We start from the raw sequence: 16,233 nt of genomic DNA on the forward strand, positions 1-16,233 counted from the left end.
GAGAGTAACTTGATAGTTGAGAAATCTGACAAACACTATGTCAATCAGATGAGCAAGATTAACATTACAGTGATAAGTCATATTTATACTATGTACCCTTGATATGATATAATGAGTTTGCACTTTACCTTTATGATCTTCCTCCCCAAAACACATTACCTAAGTCTAATCTTGAGAAAAATATCAGAAAAATCTTAGCTGAAGTATATCTTACAAAAAACTTGACAGTCCTAAGAGCTGTTAAGGTTACATAAAAGAAAGTGAAGCCTGAGAAAGCATCATATCTAAGAGGCGCCTAATAAGACATGACAAATAAAGGTAATGTGGTGTCTTGTATGGGATCTTGGAACAGAAAAAGAACATTAGGTGAAAACGGAGGAAATTTGAATAGAGTATGGATTTCAATCCAAAACAATGTATAAATATTTGTTCATTAATTGTAACACATCTACCATATTAATATAAGATGTTAATAACAAGGAACTTGGGTTTGGGATGTATGAGAATTATCTATAAAATAATTCTATTCATCTAAAACTGTTCTAAAAGAAAATGTTTATTTTTAAAATGAGGTTTTATTTTTCTTTCTATCTTCAGAATAGTTTGAATCATCATCCCTGTGAGTGTGTTTAGCATGTGATCATTATGATTTAAAGGGCATGCTCTTATCTAGAAATAGTTACATGCTAAGATCAGTCACATTATTTCTTGGCAACCATCAGTGGCCAATCTCAGTCCAGGGAAAATATGGCTGTCACTTACATAGCACAAACAGAGCAGTGGTGGCAGCGATCTGGCTTGATCAAATGGCACCGGTCACAGAATCTTACAGCTATAGGGAAAATAAGGTGGTTAGCACTGATTAGAGCTCAATGTGATACCATATATCTTCCTAGCCTATCTGAATGACTTGCTATACATTGACTAAACTCATTTCAAGTTATTAAGCAAAAGGTAGACTGCGTAAGAGAATTGTGCTATGTATGTTGTTTTCTGTTGTATCAGTCTTTTTTTTCCAAATACAAGGGAAAGTTCATTTGAGTCACAGAAGTAGAAAAGGTGAGCCAGCTGGGCTGCGTGGGCTCAGGAAAAAAGCTACAGAGGCAAAAGAAGGTCCCTTGGAGCTTAGGAGAGAGACAGCGGGTAAAGGTATTCGACTTAAGGGAAGAAGAGAGGGAAAGGTGACAGCATGATGCTCCAGATATAGATGATATATAGATGATAGATAAATGATAGATAGATAGATGATGATGATAGATTAGATAGATAGATTAAAGATGATGATAGATAGATGATAGATAGATGATAGATAGACGATAGATAGATGATAGATAGATGAGAGAGAGAGAGAGAGTTGGTGCCCTGGGGAAAGTAGAGGGTGGGGAAGGGTTCAGGCATACTAAAGAGAGAGAGAGAAAGAGTGAGCCCTATTGTATCAATCTTGAAAGCATCTTTTTGAAAATGAAGGTAAGGGGGAAAGTTTTCATACCTCAGGATTAGATATGATACCTAATCATAAGATTTTGTATTATAAAACACACTATACTGTCAACGGCTTGAGTGATCTTGGGAAAAACATTTAGCCTCTGTTTACTTCAACTCTTGTATCTAAAATCTATCTTCTGTTCTCAGACATTTTATTCTATGAGGTAGATAAAATTCTTAAAGCATGGAAAATATAGTGGTTCTTAGAATAACTGTTTGGAGAATGAAAGAGACATTCTAGAAATATTAGTTCAAGTGACCATTTCACAGATAAAGGAAGTAAAGACAGGAGTAAAACCAAGTGAATTATACAAGGTCACACAGTGAGTGGCAGGGCCTTGAGCAGTACAAGTTTTCTGAACCCATAGTTCAGGGTTCTCTTCACTCTATAAGTCTCATAAAAAAAATTATTTCTTCCTCCCTTCCCCCTTCCTTTCTAATTTATTTCCCTTAGATGAATGACATATTTTTATTTTTATTTAAAAAATTTTTCAATTACAGTCAACATACCATATTGTATTAGTTTTAGATGTACAGCATAGTGATTAGATATTTATATACCTTACAAAAGGATTACCTTGGTAATTCTAGTACCCAGCTGAAACAACACATAGTTATTACAATATAATTGACTCTATCCCCTATACCGTACTTTACAACCCCATGACTATTTTGTAACAACCAATTTGCACATCTTAATCCTTTTCCTCTCTTCTCCCATGACCCCAAATTACCCTCCTATCAAAATGTACTCTGTATCTATAAGTTTGTTTCTGTTTTGTTTGTTTACTTTGTTTTTAGATTCCCCACATAAGTGAAATCATATGGTACTTGTCTTTCTCTGTCTGACTTATTTCCACTTAGCATAATATTCTCTACATACATCCATGTTGTCACAAATGGTAAGATTTTATTTTTTTATGGCTGAGCTATATTCCATTATACAAATGTACTATCTATCTTCTTTATCCACTCACTTCTCCGATATGTAGGTTGCTTCCATATGCTGCCATAATGCTGCAATAGATATAGGGATGCATATGTCTTTTGGAAAAGATATTTTCTTTTTCTTCTCATTTTCTCTGTGTTTATTGATAAAGTAAGACTGTGTTTAATGATATTAAGTGTAACAACTGAAATTATGAATAATTTGAGCTAATATAGTAAGTTCATCGAAAGTGTGCACAACTCCCCACACCTTTCCCTCTGGTAATGAACATACAGTTGTCTGTTTTTATGAGTTTCAGTTTTATATCCCACATATCAGTGAAATCATATGGGTCTTAGAGTTTTCACTTAGTATAATATTCTCAAGGTCCATCCATGTTGTTTCAAATGGCAGTATTTCATCCTTTCTTATGGCTGAGTAGTATTCCATTGTGTACATGTTCATCTTCTTTATCCAATCATCTGTTAAAGGACACTTTGGTTGTTTCCATGTCTTGTTCAGCACGTATAATGCTGTAATGAACATATATCTTTGTAAATAAATGTTTTCAGTTTTTTTGGTTAAAAAAAATCTTCTCCTGGGTAGGAGAAGATTGCTGGGTCATATGGTAACTCCATTCTTAATTTTGAGTAAACTCCATACTTTTTTCATAGTGGCTGTACAAATTTACATTCCCACCAGCAAGGAATACAGGTTCCTTTTCCTCCACAACCTGTCCAACACTTGTTATTAATTTCTGTGTTGATAATAGCCATTCTAACAAGTGTAAGGTGGTATCTCATTTAGCTTTGATTTGCATTTCTCTAATAGTTTACCAAGTTGAGCATCTTTTCATATATCTGTTGGTCATTTCTATGTCTCTTCTGGCCCTCTGCCAATTTTTTAAATAAGATTGCTTGTTTGGTGTTGAGTTGTATGAGTTCTTTATATATTTTGGCTATTAATCCCTTGTTGGAGATACTGTTGCAAATATCTTCTTCCATTTGGTTGGTTTCTCTTTTTGTTTTGTTGGTGATTTCTTTTGCCATGCAGAAGCTTTTTAGTTTGTATAGTCCCATTCATTTATTTCTACCTTTACTTCCCTTGCTTTTGGGGTCAAATTCAGAAAATCTTTTCTAAGACCAAGGTTCATAAATTTAGTACCTATGTTTTCTTCTATGTAATGTATTGTCTGTATATTTAGGTCTTTGATCCACTTTGAATTAATTTTTGTACATGGGAACAAACTCGACTCTAGTTTCATTCTTTTGCATGTGACTTTCCAATTTTCCCAGCACCATTTATTGAAAAGGCTTTCTTTTCTTCATTGTAGGTTTTTGACCCCTTTGTCAAAAATTTATTTGTCTATATACATGTTTTAATTCTGTGATATCAGTTGTGTTCCATTGGTCTGTGTACCTGTTTTTCTGCCAATACCATGCTTCTTAAATTATCGTTGCTCTGTAGTATAATTTTATGTCAGGTAGCATAATACCTCCAGCTTTGTTCTTTTTTCTCAGGATTGTTTTGGTTATTTGGGGTCTTTTGTGGTTCCATACAAATCTGATGATTTTTCTATTTCTTTAAAAAAATGACATTGATATTTTGATGGGGATTGCATTAAATCTGTATATTGTTTTGGGTAATATGGCCATTTTAACTAGGTTGATTCTTCGAACCCGAGAACACAGAATATCTTTCCATTTCATTGTGTCTTTTCCCATCTTTTTTAATGTTTTGCAGTTTTCAGTATAAAGGTCCTTCACCTCTTTTGTTGATTCTTAGGTATTTTATTATTTTTTTGCAATTTTAAATGGAGGGTTTTTCTTCATTTCTTTTTCTGAAATTTCATTGTTTGTTTATAGGAATGCACTGGATTTTTGTACATTGATTTTTGTATCCTGACACTTTACTGTATTTGTTTATTGTTTCTAATATATTTTTGGTGGAGTCTTTAGGGTTTTATATATAAAGAATCATGTCATTTCTCAAGGTGACACTTTCACTTCTTCATTCTCAATTTGGATACCTTTTATTTCTTTCTCTAGCCTAATTGTTTTTAAATATATGGTCAATGTCATTGCCCAGTGTAAGCCACCATCATCTCTCTCATAGAGGACTACAATAACTGCTGCTTATTTATTCACTCTTTCATTCTCTCCCTCCTCCACCCAATACATTTTCTACAGAAGAGTCGGGTGATCTGCTAAAATGTAAATCAGATCATATCACTTTCTACTTAAAACCTTCAGTGGATTTTCAACACCTTTAGAATAAAATCCAAACTCCTTACCATGGCCTGCATCATATGGCTTTAGCATACTTCTTTAACCTTAACTTGTACCACTCTCCTCCTACAATACTCCAGCTACACTGATTATCTGTCTTTTCTTCTCATAATGCAAGCTTGCTCCTGTTCCATGGCCTTTGTAGTTTCAGTTACTTTTTATTTTCAAGTCTCAGATCAAATGGCATTTCTTCAGAGACGCCTTCTATTACTCTTTACCATGGGGGCTGCAAAAAAATGCTTCAAGGATTCAGGAAGTAGGAAGTAGTGAGTGAAGCAGTCAGTTGGAGACTGTGTGGGAGGACGAGAATCCATGTCCTGTTTAGAGAGCAGTTACTACTCAGCTCTAGCTAATTTCTTCCATACAGAAATGCAGATTGATTGAGTTTTCAAGAGAAGCCAGAAATCTGGATTTTCGTTTGCTAATATTCTAATTGTTAAAAATCAGCAACAAATGCAAAGTTTTAAAAGACACAAAGATCAGACAAAATATAATTCTGAACCCAATGCATCCAATATGTCTCTGTCACCACTATTTTATCACGCCATTCTGTTTTCTACTGTCTGAAATTATACAATTTCATGTCTGTGTCTTTTTCACCATATATCAGTATGCCTGAAGACTTTAAAAAAATTATGATCATCTTATGACATTAATGCTCTAACAAAACTAGCAGCAAGTCCCTTATATTATCTAATACCGAGACCATATTAAAGTTTCCCCAATTGTCATATGGGATCTTAATAAACATCTATCAAATAAGTAAATGATAAATGAACATAAATAACTAAAAGTATACTTCCTAAAGTTTTGAAACACAATCTTTATTTCAAAAGAGCCTTAGTTTTCAAATTTTAAAAAGGAAATAATTTGTTCAGCTAGTATTGTTCTATTCATACGGATAAAAACTAACAGTGAAACTCCACAGTGTATATTTACCCCAAAAATGAAGACATATCTCTCCACAAGTACTTGTACAAAAATTTACAACATCATAATATTTAAGCACCAGAAACAACCCAAATGTGCATCAATGTTTGAATGGGTAAACAAACTGTGATATATTCACACAATGAAATATTACTCAGCAATAAAGGTTATAAAATACACGACAATGTGAATAAGTCTCAAAAGCATTATACAATAAAGCAGACAAAACAGTAAATGCTGTATAAATTTATTTATATAAAATTCTAGAGCAGGTAAAACTAATCTATGATGGAAACATATCAGAATAGTGGTTATGTTTAGTGAGGTTTACTTGGAAGGAGCATGAGAGAACATTCTGGGGTGTGCTAAAGTTTATAGAGGTTTTGATTACACAAGTGTGTATATTTTTGGAAACACTGAATGGTATTCTTATGATTTGTGCATGTTTTTTTATATGTATATTTCAGCCTTAAAATAATAAAATATTTAATTAAACATGTACTGATATCTACTACTTAGAAAATGCACCAAAAATAAAATTAGCTTTATAAATGGGTAGAGGAATGAGTTTATGAACAGATGTGTGATAAAACAATATAGTTAAATGTTAGTGGTAGACTGTAGAGGTGAGCATACAGATATTATTGTATAATTCTTCCATCTGGGATGGATGTTTGAAATTTTTTATAATAAAATGCTGAGAAAGACTCAATAGTGTTTTTCAGAAGAGAAGAGAAAAAAAGGGTTAGCCTGAGGATGTATATGACTTAAGACTTTCTGAGATATTTGCTGATCTTCCTCTCTAGTTGACTTTGGATGAACTGACCTCCACTCCCGGTCCTTGTGTAAACTGGTAGCTTCTTGGCAATATCAATGAGCATCTGCTTTTGGACCTCAGGTCTCTCTTCATTTTCATAACGTTCCTTGTCTGTATAGGACAAGTGAAACTGGAAGCAGAAATGAGAAGTAAGAATTTACATTCCAAGGTTCGGAAAAATTTTTTTAAAAACAACAATAATTATTTAGAAGAAAATATTTGTTATCTATCCTGAAGCTCAGGTAACTGGCTTATAACATTCTCTGGATAATTATCTCAATTAACTATCAGGCTTTTATCTCAATCTATATGATAGATGATTTTGTTTTATAAATAAAATAAAACTTAAATTAAGTAACTTAAGCATTGTTACACTCACTCAACCAGTAAGTAGCAAAACTAAGCCACCAACCTAGTTCTTGTGCCCTTTACACTCCATTACACTGCTCCAAAGAGGACAGACATATAAAAAATTGGACATATAAAAAATGGTCTATGTCATTAATCATCAAAGATATGCAAATTAAAAGAATAATGAGATATCACCTCCTGCCAGAATGGCTACCATCAATAAATCAACAAAAAACAAGGGCTGGTACTAATTCCAAGTGCATGGCAGACTAAGTAGAAGCTACGCTGACATTATCCCAGGACCAAACTGGAATTAACAAACAAAATATAAAAAATCACCCTAAATAACCAACTGAAGACTAGATGGAGTGAACCCTTATAACCAAAGATGTAAAGAGGAGGCCACATTGAGACTGGTAGGAAGTGCAGAGGCCTGAGAAGGCTGTTCAGGCTCCCACACACAGCACCTGAAGTTCTGGAGGGGTATCTCACTTGTGGGGGGGGGTCCCCCTGAGAAGTCTTGGGTCTAAAACCAAAACTGGGTTTCCCAGCTCAGAGCACCAGAATTGGGAATGGTGCCCACATAACATCTGGCTATGAAAAGCAGCAGAGTTTCTGTTTGCCATGGAGAAATGGCTGGAAATGCAGGTACCCTGTTAAAGGGCCAGTTCACAAAATGTTGTGTGCAGCCACTCACCTTGGGTTCCAGCAGAGGGAGGACAGAGGCAATTACAGCTGTATGAGGAGATTCCTGGGTTGGTGGCTCTGAGAAGAGAGCTTGAGGGGAAAGCTGTCTGGATCCTTGTGCTGAGTCATTCCGACTTACTACAGAGGCCATCATAATTAGGCAGATTTTTACCATCCAGGCATCTTTAGCCTGCAGGAAAGCAATTGCCCAGCCATCGGAAACCATCTCCCCTCCCCACCCCCATGGAGTTTACACCCTGCTGAGCTCTATAGCTTGAGGCTCATTAAGTGACTGAGACTAGCAATGAGCTTGCAGGCAGTGGTGGATCTCTGGGTGCTTTAAGTCTTTACCTGACTTGCTTCTGGGCCTGGGTCTAGGAAAAGAAGACCTTGGTCCACAGCTTGGTCCTTTTTACATGTGTCCAGCCTCAGAAGGAGCCACAAGCTGTGGATCCCTGGTAGCTCCAAACATGGTACTGAGGACCACTCACAAGCAGTGACTGACATTGGCCTGCACCAGAGACTTTCCAAAAAGGCCCAAAACCAATAAACCTAGTGGCCAGATTCAGAAAACTACAGAGTAGAACCCAATAAGCTTCACAAGCAGTATATCCACAGGGAGATATTATCAGGCTCTAAACCTTGCTGATGTGAATTAGGTTTTTTGTGATAAGCACCTGCACAGCAGCCTGCATGCTGTTTTGGGTTGAGGTTCACAGTCTGCCAGCCTGAAAAACTAGCCCACACAGAAATGAGCCAATAGCAATCAAGAGTCCATTACAATAGGAAGGCCCAAAAAATGCACACAAGGGACAAAATTAGAAAACCCAAGACTGGTGATCTAAGACTCTGTTCCACTGAGTCCCACAGGTAACTTACTACAAAAGGTGACCCTATCAAGACTGGGAGTCTTAGCAGAATTATCTAATAAATAGAAACAAACCCAAACAAGCAGCCAAAATGGGGAAACAAGAAAACAAGCCCCAAATGAAAGAACAAGCGAATTCTCCAAAAGAAGAGGTAAATGAAATGGAGATAAGTAATTTGTAAGATATAGAGTTCAGAGTAATGATTATAAGGATGCTCAATAGCATGAAAAAAGATATAGAAACTGTGAAAAGAAACAGTTAGAAATGAAGAATGACATAGCAGAAATAAAGAATACACTGGAAGGAATAAACAGCAGATTACAGGAAGCTGAGGATTGGATCAGGGAGTTAGAAGACAGAGTAGAACAAATAACTCAATCAGAGAACCAAAAAGAAAAAAAACAATTAAAAATAAAGGACAGCTTAAGAGAACTGTGGGACAACATGAAATGTAACAATATCTGCATCATATGAGTGCCAAAAGGAGAAAAAAGTGAGCAGGGATAGAGAACCTGTTTGAAAAAGTAATGGCAGAACACTTTTCTAACATGGTGAAGGAAATGATCACACATGTTCAGGAGGCACTGAGAGTCCCAAGCAAGAAGAACACAAAGAGGCCCACACCCAGACACATCATAATTAATGTGCAAAAAAATTAAAGACAAAGATAGAATCTTAATGGCAGCAAAGGAAAAGCAATTGTTTACCTACAAAAGATCTCCCATAAGGCTGTCAGCAGATTTCTCAACAGAAACTCTACAGGCCAGAAGGGAATGGCATGAAGTATTCAAGATAATGGAAAGTAAGGATCCAAAACCAAGACTACTCTATCCAGTAAGGCTATCATCAAAATAGAAGGTGAAATAAAGATCTTTCCAGACAAAAAAAGGCTAAAGGTATTTATCACCACCAAACCAGCATTGTAAGAAATGTTAAAGGAGCTGCAGTAATAATAAGAAATAGAGAGAAACATAGGCATAAAGAATGAAAATGGCAATAAATAAGTACTTATCAATAATAAGCTTAAATGTAAATGGATTAAATGCTCCAATCAAAAGGTGTAAGGTAGACAAATGGATAAGAAAAAGTGACCCATATATATGCTGTCTATATGAGACCCACCTCAGAAGAAAAGAATCACACAGGATAAAAGTGAAGGGATGGAAAAATTATTCAATTCAAATGGAAACGGGGGAAAAAAAAGCAGGGGTAAGAATACTTTTATCTGACAGAATAAACTTCAAAGCAAAATCCATAACAAGAGACAAAGAAGGTCACAACATAATCCTAAAGGGATCAATCCAACAAGAGGATATAACCTGGGTAATCATATATGCTCCCAATATAGGAGCACCTAAATATATTTTTAAAAACTCTTGGAGGAATTTAAGGGAGAGATTTACAGCAATACAGACATAGTAGGGGACTTCAAATCCCCACTGACCTCACTGGATAGGTTTTCCAGAGAAAAAATTAACAAAGAAATAGTGATCCTAAATAACACACTAGATCACATGGATTTAATTGACATTTACTGAACATTTCACTCCAGAGCTGCACAATATACATTCTACTCTAGTGCACATGGGACATTCTCAAAGATAGACCACATGTTAGGACAGAAAATAATTATCTACAAGTACAAGAAGATTGAAATCATATCAAGCATTTTCTCAGATCACAATGGTATAAAACTAGAAATCAACTACAATAAAAACACTCGAAAACATTCAAACATATAGAGCCTAATAGCATGTTATTAAACAATGAATTGGTTACCAATAAAATCAAAGTAGAAATTACAAACTTTCTCAAAACAAATGAAAATGAACACACAACAACCCCAAATCTATGGGGCACAGTGAAAGCAGTCCTGAGAGGAAGTTCATAGCACTACAGGCCTACCTCAAGAAACGAGAAAACACTTGTGACATTAGAGGAATGGTAGTGAGAGAGATCCCTTTGGCCTATCCCCCCGAAATTTCAACAAGTTTATCAATTATAATTCAACAAAGAATTCCCTACTCAATACAGAGGCATGCCTGAGACACTCATGCACTGAAGCACCTAAAGGTGGGAAACCAGGAATAAATGGGGAGATGAGAAGGGAGGAAAGCTCAAACAGTGGCTGCAGACACAGCCCAACAGCTGGGAGCTCAAGACTTGCCCCAAAGAGGGGAGGAAGCAGGCGGCAGTAGGAACTTCCTTTGGCCAGGAGGAAAAAAGAGCTGTGGGGGCATTCTAGCAGGTCAAGCATAGAGAAAAATGACTGAGCCAGCAGATGCTTGACAGAGCACAGGATTCTGCCTCATGGCTGTCCTCTTGCACGGTGGTGATTCAAAGAAATAAAACAACATACCCTTGCCTCCCCTTAGACTCCCAAAATATGCCTCTCATTGCCTTTTATATCAGGTCGAGGAGCATATTATTAGTAAACTCAGAGCTATTGCAATAGAACCACTGTTTTTCTCTGTGACTGATTCCCAGGTGGGGTACTTGAGGTGTGAAACCTTGGAGGTTGAGGTCGCCATTAGTGTGAGGGCAAAACAAACTCCACCCCCCAAACTGCATGGCTGTACTGTCTTTTGGAAGCCCTGGAAGTCAAGTCTGGAAGATCACAGAGGTAAAAAATTTTGTGATTCAGGACCATCCCCTGGAAAATAGTAGAAAGGCCTACTCAGAGCTGCTGCCTAAGGGCCATGAATATAAACATACATGCACGCCTAAACAAAGAAGACCAGCAAACACCATGAATACCCATGGTAATGAGGATGCTCAGAAAGAAAATGAAAAATCCCAGAAATGAAGCTGGAATACATGCAAATATGTGATATAAATGACAGAGTTCAACATTGCAACTCTGAAAATACTCAGCAATATGTGAAAAAATAAACACAGGAAATTCAGTGCACTCAGAAAAAGAATCAAGGAACAAAATAAGTACTTTACCAAAGATATTGAAACTTTAAAAAAGAACCAATAGAAACCCCGGAAATGAAGCATGCAATTAAGGAGATTGAGAGTGAACTACTGAGCATGGCTCTGTCTAACCAGATGGAGGAAATAATTAGTAGTACCAAAGATAGGAATCTAGAAATGATGCAGAGGGAAGAGAGAGACATGGATATCAAGAAAAATGAATGAGCCTTATGAGAACTATTTGACTCCATCAGAAAAAACAACATTAGAATAATAGGCATTCTAGATAAAGAAGAGAGGGAGAAGGAAATGGTGAGTCTGTTCTAACAAATAGTGGATGAGAACTTCCCAAACCTATGGAAACAACTAGATCCTTGAATGCAAGAAGCAAACAAAACACCTAGTTACCTCAATCTAAAGAGGCCCTCTCCAAGACACATTGTATTAAAACTGTCAAAAATTAATGACAAAGAAATTCTCAAAGCAGCTAGGGAAAAGAAGGAAGTGGCCTACAAAGGAAAGTCCATCAGAATATCATTTGACTTCTCAGTAGAAACTCTATAGGCCAGAAGAGAGTGAAATCAAATAGTCAAGCTACTGAAAAAAAGAAATTACCAGCCATGAATAATATATCCAACAAAAATAACCTTTAAATATGAAGGAGAAATAAGGCCATTCCCAGACATACAGAAGTTGAAGGATTTTATCACCAGAAAATCTCCATTGCAGGAAATATTCAAGAGGGTTATTCTACATGAAACAAACAACATAAGGTCACAACACTATGAGGAAGGTCACAAAAAAACTTATAGCATAAACAGGGATACATTTTGACAGCAAACACATAAAAGGGGAGTGGGTAAAGGTCTGGACTGGAAAAGGAGGACGAATATCAGATGCACTCAAAAGAAAAAAAACCCTACTATATATATATATATATGTATGCAACTTCCTTTTTTATTTACCTAATGGTAACCACACACAAAACTCACAACATTAAGACACATATCTTAAAAAAAGAGAAAAAGAGTATGGAATACCACCAAATACAAATAAAAACAACAGACAGAAACACAAAGGAAAAGTAAGAAGCTGGAGGTGTCATGCTAGCTGATTTCAAATTATACTACAGAGCTATGATACTCAAAAGAGCATGGTATTGGCACAGAAACAGAAACACAGATCAGTGGAACAGAACAGAGTGCAGATATAAAACCACATGTATATTGGCAGAAAATTTTTGACAAAGGAGCCAGAAACACACAATGGATTAAAGATAGTCACTTCAACAAATAATGCTGAAAAAACTGGACAGCCTCATGCAAAAGAATGAAATTGGATTACAGTTTGTCCCCATGTAACAAAATAACTCAAAGTGAACAAAGACCTAAATTTGAGACCTGAAAAAATAAGTTACATAGAAGAAAACACTGATACCAAACTTATGGACCTTGGCCATAGAGAACATTTTATGAACTTGACCCCAAAGGCAAGGGAAGTAAAGGCAAAAATAAATGAATGGGACTATATCAAACTAAAAAGCTTTTGCACAGCAAAAGAAGCTGACAACAAAACAAAGGGGGGGGGGAGCAACAAGCTGGGAGATGATATTTGCAGACAGTAATTCTGACGAAGGCTTAATTTCCAAAATACATAAAGAACTCATAAAACTCAACACCAAACAAACAAACCACCCAATCAAAAAGTGGGCAGAGGACCCGAACAGACACCTCTCCCAAGAAGATGTATGAATAGCCAATAGATATATGAAAAGCTGTTCAACCTCACTAGCGATTATGGAAATGCAAATGAAAACTATAGTAAGATACCACCTCACACCTGTTAGAGTGGCTATTATCAACACGACAAGTAATAACAAGTGTTGGAGAGGTTATGGAGAAAAGAGAACTCTCATTCACTGCTGGTGGGAATGTAAACTGGTACAACAACTATGGAAAGCAGTCTGGCAATACCTCATAAAATTAAGAATAGAGTTACCATACGACCCAGCAATCCCTACCATATGGTCCAGCATTACCAAAAAAACTCAAAAACATGTTCAGAAAGTTATATGCAACCCTATGTTCATTGCAGCATTATTCACGGTGGCCAACACATGGAAACAACTGAAGTGTCCTTTGATAGAGGACTGGATAAAGAAGATGTGGTACATGTACACAATGGAATACTACTCAACCATAAGAAAGGATGACATACTGTAATTTGTAACAATATGGATAGACCTTGAGAATATTACGCTAAGTGAAATAAGTCAGTCAGAAAAAACGGAGAACCATATGATTTCACTCATATGTGGGACATAAAACAAACTCGTTGACACAAACAGCAGTGTGGTGGTTGCGAGAGGGAAGGGGGCTGGGGTTGAAGGGGGTCTTGGTATATGGTGACTGGAGAAGATATGACTTTGGGTGATGGGCACACAGAGCAATATACAGATATTATAACAGAGAAACCGACACCTGAATCCTCTATGGTCGTATTAACCATTAAATTTAATAAAGTGTTATTTTAAAAAATGTTGCACTGAACATTCATATAGGCATACAAAACCTGTTTATAATTTTCTGAGCCAAGACTAATTTTACATGTAAAACAAAGCCATATCCTTAAAACCATAAAGTATTTTCTTTATGGCTTTCAGAAATATAGGTATGAAAGTTTAAAGAAAAATTTTAAATGGAACTGCTCATTGATTTCACTGCTGGGAATATATCCGAATACACCTGAAACATTAACTTGAAAGAATATATGCACCCTTGTGTTCATTTCAGCATTATTTATAATAGCCAATATTTGTAAGCAGCCCAAGTGCTCATTAGTAGGTTAGTGTATAAAAAAGCTGTAGTACATTTAAACAATGTTACATTTACAAACCTTGGCCTATATAAAAATGTATTCTTACCTTTTGCAACAGCAAGGGTGGACCTTGAGAGTATTAAACTAAGTGAAATAAGCCAGTCAGAGAAAGACAAATACCATATGATTTCACTTATATGTGGAATCTAAGGAACAAAATAAACAAACAAAATAAAAACAGACTCATAGATACAGAAAACAGACTGACAGGTGTCATAGTGGAGAGGATTTGGGGGGCTGGGTGAAAAATGTGAAGTGATAAAATAAAAAAATCAGACACAGACAATATTATGGTGATTGCCAGATGGAAAGGGGGGTTGGGTGGGAGGATATAGAAGAGGGCATAAGGAAGATAAATAGGGGCAGAAAGAGACTTGTCTTTGGGTGGTGAGTGCACAAAGCAGTATGTAGATAATGTGTTTCTAAAGAGTTGTACACTTGAAAACTGTATGATTTTATTAAAAATTGACACCCCAATAAATTCAATAAAAATAGAAAACCATATCATTTTTTTTAAACAATGATGAAGATATGGTCTTAAATATAAACCTTTGCAGTGCTTATCTAAATCCTGTCATCATCTCACCCAGTTTAGGCCTACATAATCCCAACCACTCATCATTTCTACTGGTCCAGAAGCTTCATAAATAGGCTGAATGGGTCAATTGTTTTTATTGAACTAAAATTCATATAACAAATTTTTTTAAGTGCTTATTTATGGTAGGAATTAATACATTCACAGTGTTGTGCAACCATCACCATTATCTAGTTTCAGGATATTTTCATTACCCCCACCAAAAAAACCCATACATATATTAGTCATTCTTCATTACCCCCATCTCCAGATCTTGGCAACCACTAATTTACTTTCTGTCATTGAATTTTCCTTTCTGGATATTTCATATAAGTGGTATCAATCATGTGGTCTTTGGTGTCTGGTGTCTTTCAATTAACATAATGTCTTCAAAGTTCATACATGTTGTAGTGTGTTTAGTAATGAATTATTTTTTATGGCTAACTAACATTCCATTGCATGGGCATAGTACTGTTGGTTTATCCAGTCATCCATTGATTATTAACCTTTTGGTTATAGTGAATAATGCATTGTGAACAATTGTGTATAACCATTTATTTGAACATTTGTTTTCAATGATTTTTTTAAAGAAGATAGTAGTGCAACATCTCTATTTTATTTTTATTTTTCATTGATTTTTTTAGAAAGAGGAAGGGAGAGAGAGATAGAGAGAAACATCCATGTGAGAGAAAAACATCCTGCAAACATCCCAACCAGGGATGGAAACCGCAACCTGGGTATGTGCCCTAACTTGGAGCTGGACCCACCACCCTTTTGTGTACGAGATGATGTTCCAACCCAGTCACACTGGCCAGGGTTGTTTTCAATTCTTTTGAGTATATACATAGAAGTAGAAGTGCTAGGTCACATGGTAATTCTATGATTAACTTTATGCCAAACCACAAAACTGTTTATACTACACCAGCTGCCTTATTTTACATACCCAATAGCAATGTATAGGGATTCAGAGTTCTATACATCCACACACTTTCTTTTTCTTTCTTTCTCTCCCTTCTCTCTCCCTCTTCTTCCGTCCCTCCCTTCTTCCTTCCTACTTTTCTTTCCCATCCTTGTGAGTGTGAAATAGTATCTCATTGTAGTCTTGATTTGCATTACTGTGTTGAGTAACCTTTTGGTGTGTTGTTAATCATTTTTATATATTCTTTGAAGAAATGTCTATTCAATTCATTTGACTATTTTTAATTGGTATTTTTTGTATTTTTGTTGTTGAGTTTTAAGAATTCTATACATACTGGATACTTGGCATTTATTAGTTACATGATTTGCAATTATTTTTCCCCATTCTTTCAGTGGTCTTCTCACTTTCTTGATATGCTGTTTGAGGCACAGAGTTTTAAATTTTGATAAAGTCTAATTTGTCTATTTTGTTTGTTTGTTTCTTGTGCTTTTGGTGTTCTATCTAAGCATCCATTGCCAAATCCAGGTCATGAAGATTTTTTCCCTAGGTTTTCTTCTAAGAAGATAAGTGGTTTAGATCTTACATTTTT

The 16,233-nt window shown here is 35.9% G+C and overlaps 1 protein-coding gene across 3 annotated transcripts in view; it reads right to left on the bottom strand.

Annotated features, from left to right (window-relative positions):
• Positions 1-16,233, bottom strand: part of ZDHHC15 (zDHHC palmitoyltransferase 15) — a 166,394-nt gene that overhangs the window by 50,515 nt on the left and 99,646 nt on the right. For 2 of the 3 annotated variants that reach the window (XM_016203894.2, XM_087813658.1), the window contains exons 4-5: positions 6,458-6,578; positions 763-832 (exon numbers count right to left, since the gene is read on the bottom strand). In XM_016203894.2, coding sequence (XP_016059380.1) covers positions 763-832; positions 6,458-6,578 — 191 coding nt within the window. Of the gene's footprint in view, positions 1-762; positions 833-6,457; positions 6,579-7,496; positions 7,677-16,233 lie in introns of all 3 variants that reach the window. The other variant, XM_087813659.1, reaches the window with a different exon arrangement.

The sequence above is a fragment of the Miniopterus natalensis genome, chromosome X (assembly GCF_054644295.1).
Source record: "Miniopterus natalensis isolate mMinNat1 chromosome X, mMinNat1.hap1, whole genome shotgun sequence".
Classification (NCBI taxonomy): domain Eukaryota; kingdom Metazoa; phylum Chordata; class Mammalia; order Chiroptera; family Miniopteridae; genus Miniopterus; species Miniopterus natalensis.